General features: G+C 41.2%; 1 protein-coding gene across 3 annotated transcripts in view; it reads right to left on the reverse strand.

Annotated features, from left to right (window-relative positions):
* The window catches only part of ncor2 (nuclear receptor corepressor 2), a 95080-nt gene that overhangs the window by 48123 nt on the left and 23676 nt on the right, over positions 1-23281 (reverse strand). For all 3 annotated transcript variants that reach the window (XM_026187576.2, XM_026187575.2, XM_026187574.2), the window contains exons 4-6: positions 16947-17124; positions 13132-13314; positions 4452-4565 (exon numbers count right to left, since the gene is read on the reverse strand). In XM_026187576.2, coding sequence (XP_026043361.2) covers positions 4452-4565; positions 13132-13314; positions 16947-17124 — 475 coding nt within the window. The remainder of the gene's footprint in view (positions 1-4451; positions 4566-13131; positions 13315-16946; positions 17125-23281) is intronic.

Consider the following 23281-nt stretch of genomic DNA (forward strand, 5'->3'; position numbering starts at 1 on the left):
TGGAGAGGAGCATGTGGGAGAAATGGGTGGGTGGGTGTGTGATGGAGCCTACACGCTTCACCTCCCATCATGTTTCTTCACTGTAGAGGTAGCAAAGGAGGTGTTTGGGGACCTTCTCCTAAGTTTATACAAGACTCATGCAAACAGACTTGAAAGTGAGACCCCAGAGAAGCTCAGCACAGCTCAGCTTCAGTCAACACAGGCTGACAAGTAGGTCACCTGAGAGGGAATCCAAATGACACAGGTCCTACCTTTAAAACTACCGTGCATTTCCCCTTACTATGAATGCAAGCAGAAGCACTGATGCTTTACATATGCACAGCATACATATCTTTCAAATGCAAATACTGTATCGGGATGTTATTATTCTTCCTTCAGTCTGATTAGAGTTTTTCCTCATTCCTGTTGCTCGTCACCAGTGAGTAGGTGTAACAGGCTGCAGAGTGTTGCCTCAGAGAGCTTGCTCACTACAGAAGCAGTTAATGAGCAGCAATTATTAAAAGCAGCCTTTCATCCTCAGGGGAATTGGGAGACTCAAGGATTTATATTCATTTCCTGGCTGTGACACTTTAAGCGAATTTGAGAACAAGACTGCATGATTTCTGACCTCAAACCGCTTGAAACACACATTCAGATGAAAATACTTGAAATGGCATGTTCAGAGATAAAGAGTGAGGAGGGGGAGCAGACAAGACTATTCTGCTTATTTCATGAGGGAGGGACGATGCTTTTAATAACTGCTCTCTCGATCCATGTCTACCACAGATAGCCCATCACACAACCGAAGCGGAGAAGCTGGTTCCATTATTTCAATCACACTCCCCTGTGGTAGCACACTGGACTTAAGGGCTGCGCAGTTGTAAATCAACTATTTTCTCCAGCAGGTCATTGCTTAGGCTGCTGCCCCCGCGACCCGGCCCCGGACAAAGCGGATGAAGATGGATGGATGGATGGAGGTCATAAGCTCAAACTAAAACTACAATAGTGTGGTTTTTTGTTTGTTTTTTTTTGTTTGTTTTTTTGGGGTGGGGGGGTGGGGGGGTGTAATGTGACTACAATCACAAAACCTGTGAAACTCCCATAAGGGGGGGGGGGGGGGGGATAAATAAAAAAAACAGGTACGAAAAGATAAAGCCTAGAGGGCAAACTTAACACAGAATAATGAAAGAATTTAGCATAGCTCAATGCAAGTTTCACAAGCCAGTGTAACACAGGATCTTTTTTCCTGTTGTGTTTTGTGTCCGTGTTCTAAATATGAGAAGAGTGAAACCGAGCTGAGCCTTCCCCAGAGTTGGGGGGCTGTCAGCAGAAATGAGGCTGTAACCCTGAATGAGAAAGCTGAGCAGAGTGTAGCAGGAACAAATGACAACACAAAGACATGAGCACAAAAGGGTACACGGAGGCTGAAGTAATAATAGACAGATGCTTAAATACACACCTGTGTGTGGCGACATGTTAAAATACATACTCAAGGTGGTGTTCAGCACACACCTACCAGTGATTATTTTTGTTTGAAATTGGGTATAGCACCAAAGCTGAGGGACATAAAGGATGCAAGTTATTTTGCAACCTCTAAAAAAAAAAAAAAGCAAACATTTGAGGATATATCATTTGCTTTTAAAAAAAAAAAAATATTTCGAGTGCGCAAGCTCTAACCTCCACAGCTCTGTGTGCTTTGAGTTTGAGTGCATTAACACACACACACACACACACACACACACACACACACTCACTCTCCAGGAGCCGTTGAGTCAGATGTTGCCAGGCGTAAATGATTTCTATCTAGAACAGGCCATTTACTGTTAACTGTTGTCTGCAAAAAAAGATGGGGCTGTACAAGTTATTCTAAGATTTCCTGGCGTTTCTAGAAGCAACCGTACACCTTCAAGTGTATTATCACCTCTGGGCTGAGTAGAGTTTACACTCATTCACATGTAGTATTTAAAACCAAGCCAGAAAAAACTGTTTTCTCTCAGCATGATATCTTTACTGCCTCAGATCACAATACCTGGATTCATTTAATATCTTACTGTATTATGTTAAATTTCACTTTTCTAAGATCATCATCTTTATATTTTAATTATTATCTTGAATAAAAGTGAAATTCTCTTTTGAGAAAAAAGTTGAAATGTGGAGATTCCAGTTTCAAGACCCTCTAAACAATGCCTTGTGTAGTTGAGTTCATGAAATCTTACATCATTTTCCGTTTTAGTTACAAGGAAATTTCTCTTTTAGCACATAAACACAGTATAAAGACACTGAAAAGATGGTGCAGAAAGCTGCACCTGGCCAGAAGGGAAATAAGCCAGAAATAAAAATTTGGCTTGATTTGTAAAATATGAAATAGCAAGAATATCAATGGTTACACCCTTGTGCAATAAAAAGGATGCGTGTTGTATCACAAGATAAGACAGCTGTCCAATCTGTTTTACTAAATCATCAACACCAGGCATTTTGTAGAGGGTATAGAAGCTGTCTGGAATCTCTACATTTTAGCTAAAATAGTATTTTGACTTCAATCGCAAAATTTTGACTTTATTCTCAAAACATAGAATAATTTCTTAACATGGCCCTAAGACTCCTTCATAGAGAAGGAGAACAAATAGAAATAAATTTAAAAAGAAAAAAAAAAAGCTCTTTTTTTTTTTATAGAAAGGGAGGGTGAAGCAAAAGCAAGTTGGAGGGTCGGCAGTAGGCCAAAGTACACCAAGTCAGTGAGAGGGAAGTGGGAAGTGTTACAGAGGTAACGCTACAAGTCAGCGATTTGTACACATCCAGATAACTCTTAAGCAATGTCCTGCTATTTCGCAGAAATGCTTTGAGTCGGCTGTGCCTGATGACAGTAATAGTTGTGAAGGACAACCCCAGCTCTCCTAAAAGGGCTTTTAATGCCATTTGTGGCCATGAACTAGCAGAAAATGATTGTTCTCTAAAAACCAAGCTTCTGCACAAAAACAAAACCTGAAGGCAAACAAATGACGCAAAAATGTTCTGCTCTGCAGCCAGATCCAGGACACACAATACCAAGATTTGTCGGTTTGTTTTTTGTGTAACGGTCCGACATACCGCCTTTAGCCAAAGGCAAGGACATAAAACGTAGCTGTAAAAGACATGGGCTACGACCAACACGTCACTTTGTGCTACTGGAGCCTCCATACACGGACTCTGAATAACACAGAGAATGGATGACCCTACACTGACATGCCCATGATGATTCAAAACAAGCAAAGATGGGGGGGGGGGGGGGGGGGGGGGGGGAGTGTCCCTGAACTGAGTTTTTTGTTTTGTTTTGAATGACATTTAATCAGGGTTAAAATTTACACCTTTACGATCAATTCTTCATTTTTGGTGCCTTGAATGTGCCAGAAATGTTGACAATATTGAAATTTGCTTTGTTAGCAAACAATTAGTTGTTTACCTGTTCCTAAATCCAGCTTCTTTTCCTGAATCTGGGGGCACAGTGAAATGAAAGGAGGACTTCCCTTCTTAAAATGCCACTTTATTAAAAAATAAATAAATAATAATAAAAAAAAATGGAGGTGCAAACCTCCTTCCAACCACTAGAGGGACCGAGAGCACAGAGAATCACTTCAAATATAGACTTCTGTACACAACATTCTCTGCAGCACATAATTATTGCCTTGATTTGGACTTTTTAAATAAATAAATAAATAAGACTGGCCACATTTTCTAATGAATTTTTTTATTTTTGCTTCATTTTTCTTTTTGGAAAGAATTGAGAATTTGCATAAACAGACCTGCATAAAAGACACAAGTGCATTTGTATCATTCCCTGATATGTGTATGTTTTTTGTTTGTTTGGGTTTTTTTGCATGCATACACCTGTAAATTCATCATACTTGCTATGCTGACCTTTAGGAAGTCGTTCTGCCTTGCCTGACATTAAAGACTAGAGAACAGGTATGAGACGCATCTGTGACACTCACCGTCTCTGTTACACAATTTAGGGTTGGGCTTTTTTTCAAGAATTTAATCAAATAAGGTATTTAAAAACGACAGATCACAATGAAAAGAAAAAGAAACATTCTTGCAGACTGTATAAACCCACCATGAGCAACACACACTTTGATTATGGTGTAAGTGTATTAATGAAAATCACAAAAGTACTATAGACTACTTGTATGTTATGCGGTTTCTTTAAAGCTACACCTGCTGTGCAATTTAGATTAGCTTACAGAAACTATTTTCAAACTCTGAGCAGCTTCTCATCTCAAAATTAGCATACATCACACATCAGAGAATGTTCAGAGGACAGCACAACTTAATTTAGGGGCTTATCGTGCACCAGCCAAAAACCACCCAAACATGAGGAAACGGTTGCCCTCCTCCACTATTATTTACTTGTGCTGATAAATATAGTCAAAATGAAGTGAAACTATTTCAAATGCAAGGTGGGCGCGTGTGCGTGTGTGTGTGTATATTCCACTGACCCTGTTCTCATCGTAGATGATCTGCACCAGGCTGCGGTGCTTGGCCTCACTTGGTGGTGGCGAGATGGGTCGCTCTGGCTCATGGGGCTTTGCGGCCTCCTCCTCCAGCTGTTGCTGTAACGTGCGTGTAAACAAAGATGACAGTTAATGCTTAAAATAGGGCCCTGGACTTCAAGGAAGACCTGCGGCTCACAGGTTTCTGCTGTGAGGTTAGACAGTGTGCATTAGATCAGCTGTCCTTCTCTAGCTCTCCAACAGGGACAGCATTAACTGTCCTATTTACTGTAATAGCTATTAGCACCCCAGGGTCTAGTTAATCAAAGAGTTACCAAAACAGCTTGTAAACAGAGCCAATGCCTGGTGTGTAGCTTGAACATCCATTGACTAAAAAAAGAGAGAGACAGAGACAGACAGAAAAGAGAGAAATAATGACATGAACATGTGGAAAAACAACACCAGACAAATACTGGAACAGAGGAAGTTCTTTAACCTACTAGTCATCTTGGCAGGTGACCAAGCTTTACTTGTGATTACACTACAGAACCAGAGGACTTAAGGAAACTACTGTGGAGCATTTTGGCATTCAGAAAGAAGCTAACCAGTTTATAGAAAGAAAAGCAGAAATCATAAATGGAAAAGCAAAGTATAAATGCAACCAAAGGGGGACTGCTATTCAAACTGTGCATTCTACCCATATGTGGAAGAGGCTAAATGTACCAGTCAGGATAATTAATCCGCCCACACTTTATGACACCAATATGCAGCATGTGGACACAGCCACTTCCTTCTGACTTTGAAAACGGAAGGCGGCGAAGAGCTTAAAGCTATTAAAACACTTTTAGACACTTAAAACACGACACAGAAAGCTGGAGCTTAACAAATTCACTTTTAAATAGGACATGCTGCATATGTAGAATCGACCTATGAACAACCGTTTTCCTTCTTATTATTCAGCAGTGCCAGTCATCCAAGTCTGTGTCTAACAGTGATTTGCTAGTTAGCAAGAAATTAACCGTTAGCCTGTTCTTAAACTCCAAATACTTAAAATTACCTGATTAAATTATCCAATCACAATTTAGTTTTCTGTCCTCCTTCTGAGATATGTTAGGTAGTGCTTAAACTCTGAACTATTAAACCATAAGAACAAGTGTCCAAATTAAACTTGTATCAACAGATGAGATGCAAGGTGGAGAAAAATCTGATTACAAGGACTGTTGCATTTAATTTACTGCTTCTTTTCAATCGCTACATTGAAAGAGTCAGACCCAAGGACAGACTTTCAGTAAAAGCTTGACAAAAATCTAATACAGCAGCAAGTATAGTCTGATACTTATAAGAAACTCAACTTAAAAAGCATCATAAGTCTTAATCAGGTAAACTACGTGAATGTACTATTGCTGTGATTTATTACTATTACTGAAGGTCCACGGCTCCAAACCATATTAAAGGGACCTCTGGCTAATATGTCGGGCTCCGAGTTGGGCTCGTAGCCGAAAAATAGCTTTACTTCGTTGTCTGGGTCAACTTTGCTAGCGAGAGACAGAGAGAGGCGTTGAAAGGCTGCTCCAACGGAACTTACCGTAATTGCTTTGAACCCTGCGGCTTTTAGTCAGGTACGGCTTTTCTATGGATTGTCCATGATTTTTGTCATATCGTAAGACGATTTGTTTTGTTTGTTCTGCTGTTGTACGGCACTACGTTGCCTGGCGGAAGGATCGGGGTTCAAGAGTGGTATGTTAGTCACATGTCCGTCCGCCAGGCAACGTAGTGCCGTACGAAGTAGCGAGAAAAACAAACTTCAAAGTAGCGCTACGCGTTCAGCGGGAGGCGTGGATGATGAGCGGCGATAAACTTGCGAAAAGCAAGTTATGCCCAACTCCACCGGTGGATTCTGACAGCGTGGAAAAGTGTGAAAACATCCACGATCAGCAACGGATTTTGAAGGGCTGGACTGCTGCATGATGGAGAGGAGGACTCCGACACTGACAATGAGGATTTCTTTGGTTTTGAAAGTGACAACGAAGGAGAGAAGCGGAGAGTGGATGACGAAGCCATCCTGAGCCTGTTTGTATCCGACACTGGAGGAGAGGACTTTGGTGGTTTTAGTGCGCAGGAAGAAGAGAAAGATGGTGGTGAATGACTGACTTTTCTTCTTGTTAAAGCTGTGTCACTGCACCTGAGCCTAAAAGGTAGTCCAAATCTATTTTTCTGGTGTGCTGTAGGTTACTGTTATGTACTACATGTGCAAATATGTACCCATAACTTGTTTTTCAAAATATTAATAAAAGGGGTGTGTCTCCAAACAGCCATCTCTTTCCTGACAATTCCCTTTGTGCATATTCTCTTACATATGATAAGTCAACATTGAAACACCTGCGGCTTTTGGTCAGGTGCGGCTAATGTATGTACAAAACAGGATTTTCCCCTGATTTTAGCTTGTGCGGCTAATATTCAGGTGCGCTTTGTAGTCCGGGAAATACGGTATTGTTTCGGAGGAAAACACGAACACAGCGTACAGTTGAGTCTTAATAGCTTACTTACAGCTGGGCTCGTCAGGCACTCTTCTTGGCTGCAGTGGTTATTATTATATTTACATGCTTCCAGCTCCCGTTTCTGCTCGATGATAACTCGTAGTTTTCCACTCGCCTTTTTCTCCCTCCTCGCGCTCACAGACACATAACGGGTATGGCAGTGCATTCTCCCTGCAGCACGGACTACACTGCCCATGAGGCTACATTCTTTAGAGCACGTAGCATTCTGCCTATTAGCTTACAGTGGGGCAAAAAAGTATTTAGTCAGCCACCGACTGTGCAAGTTCCCCCACTTAAAATGATGACAGAGGTCAGTAATTTGCACCAGAGGTACACTCCAACTGTGAGAGACAGAATGTGAAAAAAAAATCCATGAATTCACATGGTAGGATTTGTAAAGAATTTATTCGTAAATCAGGGTGGAAAATAAGTATTTGGTCACCTCAAACAAGGAAAATCTCTGGCTCTCACAGACCTGTAACGTCTTCTGTAAGAAGCTTTTCTGTCCCCCACTCGTTACCTGTATGAATGGCACCTGTTTGAACTCATCATCTGTATAAAAGACACCTGTCCACAGCCTCAAACAGTCAGACTCCAAACTCCGCCATGGCCAAGACCAAAGAGCTTTCGAAGGACACCAGGAAAAGTATTGTAGACCTGCACCAGACTGGGAAGAGTGAATCTACAATAGGCAAGCAGCTTGGTGTGAAAAAATCAACTGTGGGAGCAATCATCAGAAAATGGAAGACATACAAGACCACTGATAATCTCCCTCCATCTGGGGCTCCACGCAAGATCTCATCCCGTGGGGTCAAAATGATCATGAGAACGGTGAGCAAAGATCCCAGAACCACACGGGGGGACCTGGTGAATGACCTGCAGAGAGCTGGGACCAAAGTAACAAAGGTCACCATCAGTAACACACTACAACGGCAGGGAATCAAATCCCGCAGTGCCAGACGTGTTCCGCTGCTGAAGCCAGTGCATGTCCAGGCCCGTCTGAAGTTTGCCAGAGAGCACATGGATGATACAGCAGAGGATTGGGAGAATGTCATGTGGTCAGATGAAACCAAAGTAGAACTTTTTGGTATAAACTCAACTCGTCGTGTTTGGAGGAAGAAGAATACTGAGTTGCATCCCAAGAACACCATATCTACTGTGAAGCATGGGGGTGGAAACATCATGCTATGGGGCTGTTTTTCTGCCAAGGGGACAGGACGACTGATCCGTGTTAAGGACAGAATGAATGGGGCCATGTATCGTGAGATTTTGAGCCAAAACCTCCTTCCATCAGTGAGAACTTTGAAGATGAAACGAGGCTGGGTCTTCCAACATGACAATGATCCACAACACACCGCCCGGGCAACAAAGGAGTGGCTCCGTAAGAAGCATTTGAAAGTCCTGGAGTGGCCTAGCCAGTCTCCAGACCTCAACCCCATAGAAAATCTGTGGCGGGAGTTGAAAGTCCGTGTTGCTCGGCGACAGCCCCAAAACATCACTGCTCTCGAGAAGATCTGCATGGAGGAATGGGCCAAAATACCAGCTACTGTGTGTGCAAACCTGGTAAAGACCTATAGTAAACATTTGACCTCTGTTATTGCCAACAAAGGTTATGTTACAAAGTATTGAGTTGTATTTTTGTTATTGACCAAATACTTATTTTCCACCCTGATTTACGAATAAATTCTTTACAAATCCTACCATGTGGATTCATGGATTTTTTTTTTCACATTCTGTCTCTCATAGTTGAAGTGTACCTCTGGTGCAAATTACTGACCTCTGTCATCATTTTAGGTGGGGGAACTTGCACAATCGGTGGCTGACTAAATACTTTTTTGCCCCACTGTAGCACAACAACAAAAGGCCACTCTCTCACCCAGGAAACACGCAGAGAAAGAGCGTCACCCTGTAACCATGGCAACCGTAACGCTGCCACCTGGAACAACAGAACGTAGCTGTCAAACCCAAACAGTCCTGACCCGCCACAATATGAAACAGGAAAGTACCGCCGTGTAATCCATTTATTTCAACAAAGTAACTGTATTGTAAATACCACCTTTTTAAACGGTAACTGTAACGGAATAGTTACTCATATTTTGTATTTTAAATACGTAACGGCGGTACATGTATTCCGTTACTCCCCAACACTGCATTTCTGACACCCTCCCAAAGTCTATAAAAGACACAAAAGAGAGCTGAGATCTTACTTCCTGTTTACCTTATTTCAATAAGATTCAGTCTATGGGTCTGAAAGATGGAGACAGAAACTGGAGAAGTGTACTCAGCTATAAGTTATCTGGAAGAATAGACCAAGTGCTGCTGACCATACAACGTATCTACCAGTTAAGTCAGCCACGTTCCCCTCCCCACTCCCCCTTCTGATCTCCTGACAGGGGCTTCAGAAAGGGGAGAAAGGAAGCCTCCAGAGGATCTACTTGAGAGGAGTATAAGACGGATCATCTTTTGCCATTGTAGCCCTGGATAAGAATCTGGTGAGGCAAACAGACATCCCCACAGAGAGCCCCCTTCCCTGTTCAAACCCACCATGAAGTAAAATAAAATAAAACAGCCATCCTGAGCTTGGCTGACATGAATCATGCTGGCTGTAACCTAAACCTTAACCGCCACCCATTCACCAACTCTGCCAAAACCTTTTAATAAAGTTTTAGCATGCCACCTAATTAGTCCAGATGTTTTAATGCTCGAAGAGAGCCGGACTGTAAAAATATCCATAAAAAATACTGTGTGTATTAAGCGACGATGATGAGGGGAGGGATCTTGATTTATGCTGGTGAGCAGCTGAGTTCAGATTCTCCATCATTTAAAAAGGTTCGACACCAAGGTTGAAATCCAATAGCTGGCTTCATTTTGGTTCTTGTGGTAATTTGGAAAAAAAAGAGAAAGGAGGCAGTTCTCAGTTTCAGCAGTCGTGTTGTTCATGCCAGCAAATTTTACAGCAATAGTTGATTTATGTTAGTGTGGCAAAAACAGGACAAACTAAAGGACATGTTGTGATGAGATTACATCAGCGGTGACACCAATGAGGTCTCAGACCACCCTCATCTCTGATGTCAGGGCCATCATTTTACTGTCAGCTTGACTGCGTTACTTAGAGCGCTGTGCAAAAGTTTTGAGCCACTCTCATTTTTGTATTTTTTCCTTCCAACCCAGACTTTCTTGTATTTCTTTTTATTAAAGTACTGTTGAGCAATAGCTCTCATGACTTTCTGAGGGTCTTTCAATTTGCTGCTTTTTCACTCCCGCTACTTAGCACAGACCTATGAATCACTCAAGCATAAACCAGGAATGGATGAACCAGTATTGTGTCATACCTACAACTTAGCAAAGAACCAATTTTAAGAACATATTTAGTCAGTTTGTTACCAGCATCCAGTTTGTCAAACATAAAATTACGTTTTTTGCACAAAAAACTTAAGTAAAAGTTCGGCATATCCTTTTAAAAATTGGAGGAAACCGGAGAGCAATGCAAAATCATTTTAACACAACAGAAGAGCTTTTACTGTCCCTTCAAGAAGCCTGGAGAACTATTGCTGAAGACTACTTAAAGTAGAAAGCCTGCCTAAAAGAGTTCAGGCTATGTTGAAGAATAAATGTGGTCATACCACTTGTACCTCAAGCTTGTTCGAGTTGTACAAACTCTCTTTGCGTCATATACTTTCCACGCATATTTTCATGTTTCAATAAATCCTACACATCTTTCCTATTTTCATAACAAAATATGAAAAAGTGAGCGGTGACTAAAGGCTTTTACACGCTACTATAAACAGAAACCACAGACACGTAAACATATAAACATCTGGCAAAGTACTCAACCCTATTTTGTGGTAGCTCTCGTTACAGCAGGTGTCTCCGGGAGTACATGTGACACACTTTCACAGGGTTAAAACCGTACCCCACACAAACTATCACATGTATGTTGACAGAACAATTTCAGTAAAAAGAACAAGCTTGACCATACGATTTCATCACTGATCATGGAAGGAAGCCAAAGGGGAAGTGGTGTGGTCAGCATACAAGTGGTGCAGACAAACACAAAACCTCACCATAGTCTCACTCCTCCCCCAGAGAAGCTGTTATATATAGCTCCATATACATTTTCAACTTACTTTTGTCCCAAATTAAATAGTGAAGAGAACTAAGCCTGGTGTAGTTTGTGTATATAATCACTGCACACCAAGCAAAAAACAGCTACAAGCTCAAATGTGGTGATTACAACACAGCAAAGACTATTTAAGACTTTATTGCTTTGATGCCAACTGAAGCCTGGCAGGGAAAGTCACACTGGAAAACCAATTATTTCAAACAAACACGACAGTACACTAAGAAAACTCAACACAGGCGCATGCAAGTGCTGGCAACGTCTTCTACAAGCACGACAAACAGTTCAGTACTTTTTTTCTTTAACCCAATTTCAGTGTGATTTATTAGCATGAATGCAGGATGACTGCACATGAATGACATCACAGCAGTTTCTACTGAACTTCTACGCACAAAATATCTCACCCGCACGACTGATTATGTGTGGAATGTTTAACTTAACTCACATGGATACTGAAAAAATTTAAAGACTCAATGAGTTTTCCCAAAATCTTTAAATGGTTATAGAATTTTCTTTAAATGAAAGCAGAAATGTCTCCCCCATGTGATTATCATGTACCATAATGTGCTTAAAATATTTCCAGGGTTGCTGTAGCAGCAGAAGTAGCAAAAGAAAGAGATAGCTAATGAAGAAAGAAGTAGGTTATGAGGAGGAGGAAAAGGAAGAGGGCAGCAGCCAATATGCTGTTTTGGGAGCTAGAAGAGCAGGTAAAAGCGACATGCACACGGCAACCCACCACGCAGTTACCATCACAAACAGAATCCACTTTTGTGGGAAACCCTGCATAATTATTTACAATCTAATTTTAAGTTTCATGAAACTATATTTTGTAATCTAGGAAGGTAACAATGATTGCAATATCGAGAGCATCCTGAGCGGCTGCATCACTGTCTGGTTTGGGAACTGTGCCATATCGGACCGCAAGACCCTACAGCGGATAGTGGGAACAGCAGAGAAGATCATTGGGGTCTCTCTCCCCTCTATTGAGGACATCTAGACCAGACGCTGCATTCGCAAAGCCACCAGCATTGTGGCTGATCGGACACACCCCTCTCACACACTCTTCACACTCCTGCCATCTGGAAAAAGGTACCGAAGCATTCGGGCACACACATCCAGACTGTGCAACAGCTTTTTTCCACAAGCCACACACACACACACACACACACACACACACACACACACACACACACAAAATCACTCAGCTTAACTCAACTACCTCAAAACATTGAGACTGGACTGACTAATCAACACAAGCGCAAACACACTGACCTACACCACCAATATCGTACACACCAACCTGTAAATGCTCTTTTGCACAATATTATTACTGGACTTTTTGCACTAACTTCTTTACTTCCTAATTTTTGCTGCTACACTAAGGAATGTTTACTGTTCCTCCACTACCTCAACTCACCATCACAAAACCTTATTATTATGTTACGTTGTGTTTTTTTTTTTGTCACACTGTCACTTTGTTGCTCTTGTTTGCACATTTGCACGTGCACTTTGTTGTCTGCTGTCTGTTTAAAAAAAAAAAAAAAAAAAAGGCTTCCCTAGATAGTTAGTTTTTGTTAATTTATGTTGTAATTTATGTTAGGTCAGTCTGTCTTGTCTCTGCTAGCCAGCTAACTAGGCCTCTTAGTTAGCTAGTTTAGTGTTTTCTGTTAATTTATGTTGTAAATTTATGTTGCATGTAGCACCTTGGTCCTGGAGGAACGTTGTTTCGCTTCACTGTGTACTAACTGTATATGGTTGAAGTGACAATAAAGCCAACTTGACTTGACTTGAATATGAGACGTAAATGTGTCATACTGACTGAAAAGGAAAGAATGTGAAGCTTTTTCTTCATTGCTGTACAAGATAAACTATTTTGCAACCTAGCTGGCAAATATATTCTTGGAACACGCGTTCCCACTGATTAAAATCAGCTTACAACACTTTTGTGACGCTAGTACATTAATAAGATGGCAACATTCTGTAACCAGTATATCCTCAAAGTTAAGAGCAGAACTGTACATTTACACACCTGTTTTTTACGAAGCTTGCAAATCTGCTGCTCCACCATGCTGATCTCCCTGTCTACACGGTCCATGTTCTGAATCAATTCTTCCTTGGAGAACCGAGCTGGAACCAGCTCCAAGTCAGGATCAATATGGACAGGACTTACAGGGGAGATGGGCTCCAGCTTCCCAATGGCGCTTCCGCGATCCTACAGAAGCACAACAGAGAGCACAGTGTCATGATTAGATGTAAAACATATAAAAGATGTAAGAATGAAGCAAATGGGGTTTTTGTAGTGTGACACGTGTATACAATGTTATAGCCAGAAGGTCAGAAAAAAGAGCCCTCACAAACAACAAGCATAAAAGCTGTTGCTAGAAGCTCTTTATAGAGAACGACCTTGTAGGTTTCCTCCCACGCCTTCCATTTCTCAAGGCCACTCTATAAGAAACATCATCCAAACAGTGCGTGTACCCTTTACATCAATAGCACATGCCAGTGAATAAATGACAGCACATTGGCTCCGTGAACACACAGATTCTCTCACCAGATTTAGGCACAATAGAGACTGTTTAAAAATACAAACTCACTCCATTTTTGTTGCTGTGACGACACTTTGGGAGATATCAGATTGGTAGTGGATGTGCGGGAGGTTTAAATTCTGGTGATACTCATTAACCAGCAAAGTAGAAATGATGTGAGTCAGTCCAAAAAATAAATAAATAAATAAATAAATAAATAAAACAGAGGTATCTCCATTAACTGAGCAGCGTTTGTGGCCCTGCATTGGTATCCATTTCTGTAGCTCTTTGGCTACACAAAGAGAGGGACTGCTATGCAGATTGGCTTTCAAACAGCACAAGCAGCTAATATTAGCACCCCACAGCGCTGAGTGCAGCGAGCTACTGTGAAAGCTCGTCTGAAGTCACTGCACTAGAAAACCACTTGACACTGAACTGACAGAGTTAAGTGTGTTACGTTAATGATATTAGTTTATTGCTATATAGAGAGACAGTATGTCAAGCCTCCGTACTGTTACTCTTCTGGCTTTCTGCCGTAATGGAAATACCAGTCCTTAATGCGTGCCTCATACAAGTATTCACAGCATTTTTTGCAGCCAAAGGAAAAGAGAGAAGCAGGGAGGGGGAAAAAAATCTCTACAGTACTTTTATTCTCTGTGCACACAAACACAAAAAAAAATTGTGTGATCTCTACACCAAAGTTTTGGCTATGTGGACAAACACCCTTGTACACTCAAACTATTATAACTGCCTGAACAAGAGCAATGCATTTTTTTTATGTCTAAAATACATCAACAATTATTAGAGGAAGGAAAGAAAAAACAAACAAAAAAAACAAAAAAAAACAGCTGGCTGTCATTTCTCAATAACAATTGGGCCAAAGATCTGGGTGCTTGTGAATGTTCCTACTTTTTGAATATATGCACACATTTTAGTGTTTATCCAACTTGGGTTTTGTATTGTGTTATTTTTAAACGTTTGAAATGAAGGTTACGTAAGTAGGCTAATCTGGACCAGGCAGGTGGCATTACAGCCCTGCAGATCTGCTGTGATTGAAAATGTCAGTGCCAGAGGATGCTCAGGCGCTGTCCTTAATGATGAAATCCTAGGATAGCCCTAACAAAGCACTCACCATATATAGCAGTAAACTACAGGACATACTCATGTTGTCCAAAAAACATCTCTCAACTATAAAAACTTTCAACAGCTGCAAACGAAATAGTTGAGTTAGAAACCTTGTTTATCCAGATGGGATTCGATGATATGACAAAACTACATTTTTCAAATCAACTTCTCCCTCTGATTTTGCTCCCTACGCTATCCTTTCTTTGGTTAAGCGGTACGTCAAGAGTTCCTAGACCTTTGACATTGTGTGAAAAGGTCACAGTTCAATTGCTAAGCCCAGTCCAGTATAGCTTATAGCTTAACCGTTTCACACTCTTCAGCATGATGTGAAGCCTTAGACATCCTGTTCTCGTGCTAAGTTCAGAGTTCACTTTCTCAATTCTAGATTGAGAAAGTGCTAGAGTCAACCTACTGAAACCGATGTGACTGAAACATGACTTTCACATATGTCAAAGGTGAATGTCATTATAATACTTTGCACCTAATATAACACCAATGCCAAACAGCACTTGGTTTAATTGGATGCCCTAACAACTAACCACTCTATTTATTCACAGATGCTAGCAAGGCTTAGAGTATGGTAGAGCCCACAAACACAATCCTACTAATGCCACCACGTGTGCAAAAGCCAAATCATATCATTCCCTCCTCCTTCAAAGCAATCCCGGTTATCAAAGGTGCGTCAAGCTAACCAACATATTACTGCTTTCTGTGATAAACCTCAGAATAAAAGGATTGCACACACGCAACAGAAGCAGAAACCTTATAAGAAAATACTCAAACAAATTTTTCCAATACCCAGTATGCCTTTGAAAAATATCATGTGGAGCAATGACACTGTTTTTCCTTCCCATGTACTGTCGAGACCTCAAGTAAAGTCACTGAATGCTCTCAATGGGAAAACCACAGCACACGCAGTGCACTTCTGTATTATACACAACTTTGGCACCAACGGGAGACCGGCATTAATCTGCCAGGAGAGAATGGCTGTCATTCAGATTTTTTTAAAGACGGGAGAGAGAGAGAGAGAGAGCGAGAGAGGGGAAAGTGCATTAGTCAGCTTTGTCACATGTGAATTCCTTCAGTGCCATAAATATTTCATAACATCAACAGCAATGCTCATTTTTAAGCCATATAAGGCCAGTGAACTCTGAGATCATCCCTGTAAAGATGATTTCTCCTAATGTCTCACTCTTATGCTCCCTTATATTTCATTTTCTTTCCAAAAACCACAAATTCAGGATGATTGAACAATGGTTTACTGTAACATGCTGCCTTTGTCCCTCTGATTCTCAGTCCATGTGAGTCATGCTGTAACCATCAGCTTTGTCTGATACTACTGGCCTACTCCCTTTTTACTGTTAGCCTTTTACTCTTATTTTCCTCTATTACCCTTTATCTGCATCTCCCTACATCTGCCCTTTGCCTCATTTCAGCCGCATCTCCCTTTCTAACTCAGTATCATTAGGTGCACTTGTTCCACACAGTGACTGCATCTGACATCACTTACATAATGGGTTTCCAGCCCTTGCCGCTCTAAGGGGGAATTGCTGGCATTCCTGAATGTTTCCCTGCTAGCCTAAGAGTCTGTCTTTTTTCCCCTGTGCCGTCTGTTATTGTTGTATCTATTTACCATTCCTTGGCTGGCTGCCTCCCCTGGCAGTTCGAAGCACTCTGTGTAAAATCAGGAACACCTCCTCATCAGCAGCTCTACACACAAGCAAGTCGTTTTGATCTGTAGTTCACACAGTTTCGTGCTCAGTCTTTTGAAATCTAGGTCAGCTCTATTATTTATTAATTGCTGTTTCACAACTACCTTAGTCTTCCTACTGCTGCTCACAGAGAGCCAGCTTAGCTACAATGCTGAATCTCTCTCTACAACCTCGGCTGTGTGTCTAATAACATCCTCTGGGGCTCTGAAGGAGTCAAATAAAAAACAGATTTCTAGGATGATTTTTTTGTGTGTGTGTTATTTTTCAAGGAAAATCATAATTGTTGAATATCATTTTGGTAATACAGCAAACTCCCAAAATACTGATTGTGTTAATTGAAAAACTTTGTTTTACATCTAGCCCTGTATTTTGCATTTAGCATGGCTTTCTTCTATTGTTATTAGCAGCAAAGTCAAGGACGAATGTTTTTTGTTTTCATTCGCTTGCTGGCACTTTTACTGTACTTCATACCAACTACTGACCTTTGTCATGTCCTCAGGCCCTCCCAGAGGCAATGGCGGGCGGTGGGATGAAGGCCTCATCACAGACTCTGGTCCCATCTCTAAACGAGGCCTTTTGATATCTGCATACTCCACCTCTGATTGGCCAGTGGGCTCTGTTAGGTAGATGTGCTCATAGCGGATATGCTGCTCCTGTCCTCTGCAAAAGACAAAAAAAAAAAAAAAAACAAATGCAGCAGATAAGAAAAAGTACAAAATGTTATAGAAGGAAAAAACAGATACTGATGAAAAGCAACATTTTCCTTGATATCTTGTTCTTGCACAGACATAGTGACTCCATCTTGAAACGCACAGAACCAATGATAGTGTTAAAGTCCAGGTGCCACATACGAAAGGGCACTTAAAGATGTCTTGGTGACTTAGTGCCTTGTTGGTTTTGTGTTAAGTGAGTACAGCTTATTTATAAAGGTAATTTGCACAGACATGAAGTCAAAGTGCTCTACAACAGAACAGTATAAAAATAAATACAACTACTGGAGAGACACACAATAAAACCTGCTCTATACCAGATAATTAAAATATAGTAGCAAGTAGGGCTGCACGATTAATCGTTAGAAAATCGCGATCTCGATTCATACTTATGTGCGATCTCATTTCCAAATGACAACGATTTAAAAAAAAAAAAAAAAAAAAAAAAAAAAAAAAAAAAAAGACGACGACGATTGTGCCGCATTTTGATCCGGGACGTACTCTGCATGAAAACAAGCGCTCACTCTTCCTGTTCAACAAATGACAAGGGCGGAGCCTTATACCACGTGATCCAGAAGCTGTGCCGTGTGATGCTAAAATTAGCAGGGGAAAAAACAACGGAGAGCACGTCAGGGATGACGAGAAAGTGACAGGAGAAAATCCGTCCCGGTCAACCACCCAAACATCAATAACGGGAACCTTATACAGCGCTTCCCTATACCCGTCGAACTCCCGCAGGCACAAAGAAATTAGAGGCTATTACTTATCACCTGACTCCCATCAAAACGAGGGATTTAGGAAAATGATCAACACCCTAGACAAACGCTACACAGTGTCGTCCCACAACTATTTTTCTATTGTTGCACTACCTGCTCTATACACGCAGTGTCGAGCAACGGTGGAGACGGAATTTCAAGCAGTACAACATTTAGCGGCAACAACAAAACGTGAGACATTTGTTTTTTTTATGTTTAGTCTCAACTGTTACGAAGTTGATGTGCAGTTAATAAGTGCAATAAATATTTATACTGGAAAAGAAAATCGTGAGAGAATCGTGATCTCAATTCTAAGCCAAAAAATCGTGATTCTCATTTTATGCAAAATCGTGCTGCCCTAGTAGCAAGGCAAAACCACGGAATGAAATAGAACTACAGTAAACAATTAAAGGCAGTTAATATCAAACAGAATCTCTTGCTCTCCTTTAAAAAAAAAAAAAAAAAAAAAACTTACAAAGTTGGCAGTCATAAAACCAGAGCGAAAGACTACTCCATAACTGCCACTGAGTGAAGGCTCTGTCCCGCTACTCTTCAGTTTTAAAACCTCATAATTCCCACATCCACTTGGGTTCAACTGATGTATATTTTATAAATAGACTGTGAGGGTAGATGTTGAACAATCCAAAAGCTTGCCCATGTTTTGTGATCATGCAGACTCCGCAGAGAATTTACATTAAATGCCACCAACTACACATTGGCCCAAAGCTGGAGCTAGACCATTTAGTGGTCTGTATACAAGCGTTTTGAAATAAATTCTAAAATCCACTGAGACCAGTGTAAAGTATGTATAAAATAAGGGTAATATGAGCTTGCTCCCTAGAACATGCTAGTCTGCCTGCACCATTTTCTCTTGAATATGAGAAAGATGGGTCATCTAACCCAGTAAACAATGTCCACAATCTGTGCAACAATACTCATGATACTCACTAAAGAAGAAAATAAAGAAAATTCAGTTTAATTTTTAAGACACCAAATCCTAACAACTGTTGCCTTAAGGCACTTCATATTGCAATGTAAAGCGCCCACAATAACACAGAACACAAGAAAACAGAAAACAAAACGAAATAACAGACCCAGCACTGAACCCCGCATGTTAGTAAGCCATGGAAGAAGAGAACTTCAAGCTTCAGTTACAGTCCAAACTGGACTGACTGAAACTCTCTGAGTGTAACTGCAAAGGTATGAAAATAATTGCCATCTAATTTATAAATGCAGAATGCAAACATGTTACCATCAGTCTGAATGAGTCTTTATCAATAAGCACAACTTATTCTCCACTGGCTGCCAGCTGGTTGTGTTCTGTATTCAAGTTCTTATATAAAAGGAAGGTTGCTAACCGCAAATGTAATAGAAGTAAATTCACATTTTAACTATGTAAACAGCAACACATGTGATTTTCACTGATTTGTCACAGTTAATTGCTGTATAATCAGAAATAGATTGCACGGAAATGCCAGTTTGACCCCATATAATTGCAGAATGAAAGCAGACCATCTTATGGCAACATTATAGGCAGGTTTTAGAGCCAGTGTTGGAATGCTTAACAATCTCATTTTGCATTGTTACAACTGTTGTCTTTGTTTTAGTTTCCGAACAACGCGCTGCATTATGGAAACTGTTAACGTTGCAGATGTATGGCAATTCGACTGTGCAGGTGCTCATCTGTGATTGGTGTGCTGATGTACAGCTCCTGGGTGACCGGTTCCAGCCTGTAAACCCACCCTATACGCAGAGCCCACAGAACCAATGGCGAGAGAGGCTCACTTGCTTCCCTGAACGCCTAAGTATGAGTATTGAGAATGAAGTGCTGTTTTCTCTTCTTTTTCTGGGAGTTAATGTACATGGGCATCGGAGCTTAGCTTAGTTTTTGTTTATTATTTTAGCCTCAGCTCACCCTGAAGCGTTGACACTCCTGTTTTGTCGTTTCCTCCTTCACGTTTTTGGAAATAAAAATGACATTTAAGAGAGATGTGGTCCGTGGTCAAAAATTACGCCATCAGTTAACGAATTTGAGAGGACAACACTAATCCTGTGGGCTAGAGACAAGACTCAGAGCAGGCTTGTTTTATCACGATGACCTAATTAAATCCCATTTATACAGACCACAACAAAAAAGTCACGTGTAAACAAGTTGACAGTTACAGCCTGAGATCAGGCTGTCCTAAATCCTTGTGTTCAAGGCTGACACAAGCGTCAGCGGGCTTGGCTTGGTTCAAACCGAATCATCATCAAATAATCACTGACTGCCTTTTTTGTTGTTGTAATATGGCAGCATGCAATTGGTTACCCAGGACTGGAAAGTGGAAAAAATAAGGAAGGAAGAAAATTGGAAATGGTGACTCACTGTAACACTAACATTTACAGCAGCATATACCGAAGGTCTTTGTGGGGTTTGTGTGTGGCCACTGCATACAAAAGTCATAAAAGGCTTTGTTTCAAGCTTCGAGGAAACTATGACACTCCCTATACTGCACACCAACAGTACAATGGCTCTGGATGTTTGAGCCTTACTTACACTAAGAGACAATGTGGCGCGATCTAATCATGATATGCTGCATGTGCAGTGGCAGTATAAATCACACTTTTCGCATTCATTAAATTCATTAATACACTGGGGAAACCAGTAAAAAGGGGGCCTTGGTGTGCAGTCAAATGACAGTTTCCACATGTTAACTGCACTCGCTGCTTAGATGTGGGAAGTTTTATTAGCCCGGTTGTAAATGGATCTCTGTTCTTACTAGGGGAGCAGTTTTCTCAAATCTGCCCTGAAGGCAGATGCCAGAATGTCGGTGACTTTGCTGCCAGTGTCAAAATGGAAGTAGCTTCTGAAGAGAAGAGGGAAAACACAACCATAATTGCTGGTCCAATACCCACAATGGCCTAGTGTGAGGTTTCTTTATGTGCCAAAGAACATGTAGCCCATCACTGTCTGGAGGTGTGGTGTAACAATCAAGACATTAACATAATCCAAAAATGTGGACATGCATGTTGGACTGAAATGTGTTATGCTTTTTTTTTTTTTTCCTTTTTCTTTTTAAATTATATAATTTAAAGACAAGTCGCAAACATTATGGACTGCAAACGGCAAAAGATAGAGATACATATATAACAAAAGCAACCGGAGGGAAAAAATATTACCCAGATGGTGTGCGATTTCTCCCCCGGACACAATTTTCTCACTCATTCAGTCGAATACTTCCTCATCTCCATAGAGGACTGGCACTTACATAATCACATCAAACTCTCCAGCCCACCCCCTTCTCTCTCCGTCTCTCCCCCTGTCCTTTTCTTCTCTTCTCTTTCTTTCTCCCTCTCTCCCATGTGAGCGTGCAGAATAATCTGTTCACTAGGGAGGATTTGTCTGGAGGATAGGAGAAAGATGTGCATGGAGGTGAGAGCTGAGAGTGTATGGCAGAGACAGGGAAGGGGCAACACAACAACCCACTACTTTCTTACTGGCTTGGGCCCCATTATGCCAAGAACAGAGATCATGTATGCTGATTGCTGCCTGTTGTTGTGAAAGCACTACAGCGTTTGTGTGGCTGCCAATCTCTTCGTTGCTCCCCAGAGGAGCAGCTACGCAGCTGTGCACGGTGCAGGAAAGGCTAACAGAGACAGAGACAGAGAGACACAGAGAGAGACACACACAGAGAGAGAGAGAGAGAGAGACACACACACACACACACACACACACACACACACACACACACACAGAGAGAGAGACACACAGAGAGAGAGAGACAGACAGACAGACAGACAGACAGACAGACAGACAGACAGACAGACAGAGAGAGAGAGAGAGAGAGAGAGAGAGAGAGAGACAGACAGAGAGAGAGAGAGAGACAGACAGACAGACAGACAGAGAGAGAGAGAGAGAGAGAGAGACAGAGAGAGAGAGAGACAGACTGACTCCTGGCTAAATGCACCACAGCTGGGATGAATGAAAGTGAGATAATGCACAGTAGAGTGGGGACGGCGGGTGGAGCTCAAAAACTTCATGCAAAATGTGCAAGCCATCTACTTTTCTGTTCACATTACGGAATAAAGTTGCCCAGTGGCCAAAAATACTGGAGAATATTTACAAAATATCGTAGCAACCACATTTATTCAAATACTTAAAAGATCTGTTTCTAGGAAATCAATGTGTGAAATGCAGGTAGAGGCAGAACAATCAAATGAAATAATGTATGTAAAGTAATTCAGCACATTAGAGGCCTTAATCAAAAAAGGCTGCATTGCAATTACAAATGCAACACATTTGAATGAAAGAAAGACTGGGATGTCTAGGCATTCAAAGAGCAGCAATACAAAGGATTCATTTAAAAAGACTACGAACACTGCCAAACTGCACCTACCCATATGCCCAAAGGACTCCGATTACTTTCACAGAATAATTCAACAATAATGCAGGCTATGGTGCAAACTCATTTTCCATTCTTGCACCAGACACGTTTAGACATTCTGTTCTGTCCAGAAAATAAAGTGTTAAGTGGCTTCAGTATCTTGTTATGCTTGCTAGAAAATGTATTCGCTCCCTTTCTCAAGAAGCTGGGATGATCTCACACAGACGGGAAGAGGGGGAGTGAGTGAGATACTGCAAGGAGTAAAAAAGGAAGGTGAAACAAACAACTGCCATAGTGGTTCACAAGTGATTACACACTGCAACGGTTTTCTGACCTGTAATTAGGTTAAAATAGCACATTTCCTCCTGCCTTCAGTCCAGATTATTAAAGAGAAAACATTAATCTGTCAAACCGTTTCTCAGTATGACAGATCTCTGGAGAATGGCACAGTTTCTAAAGGCCATATTAGTGCTCACATTTTCTCCCCGAGTTTGCTACAAATGGAAACATGGTGTGCAGAATTACCGAGACTTGTGAAAAGACAAGCACACAGAAGAGAATAGACTGAAGGATTCCAAAGGCCAGAATTACACTATTCACACTCTGAATGAGCTTCAGTCTGAATTCTGAGATCTCTAAAGGAATGCTGAAGCCCTGAAATATTCAGCTGAAAGCTTCCCCACCCCCAGACGCCTGCCAGCAAGACCACCGGTTTATTTCAGCTTCTACAAAGAAATGTGGGCTACCTGTCTGTAATCTCTCCTTCTCATATGAAGGTTATTTTTATGTGCTTAAAAACATAATTCATTGCCACTGTAAAAGCTGCAGAAGGCACAAGTGAGTCAACTCAGAGAGACTGCCAAGTGATTGAATGAAGAGTCAGAAAATCAGAAGCTAGTGGGAAGCATTCAAACTGTGCAGTGTTTATCTGTTTATCAAACCATGACCCAATGTTCCCGCACTGCGGGCTAAGCTAATAACTGTTAAA

Source organism: Astatotilapia calliptera, chromosome 12 (genome assembly GCF_964374335.1).
Source record: "Astatotilapia calliptera chromosome 12, fAstCal68.1, whole genome shotgun sequence".
In the NCBI taxonomy this organism is placed as follows: Eukaryota; Metazoa; Chordata; class Actinopteri; order Cichliformes; family Cichlidae; genus Astatotilapia; species Astatotilapia calliptera.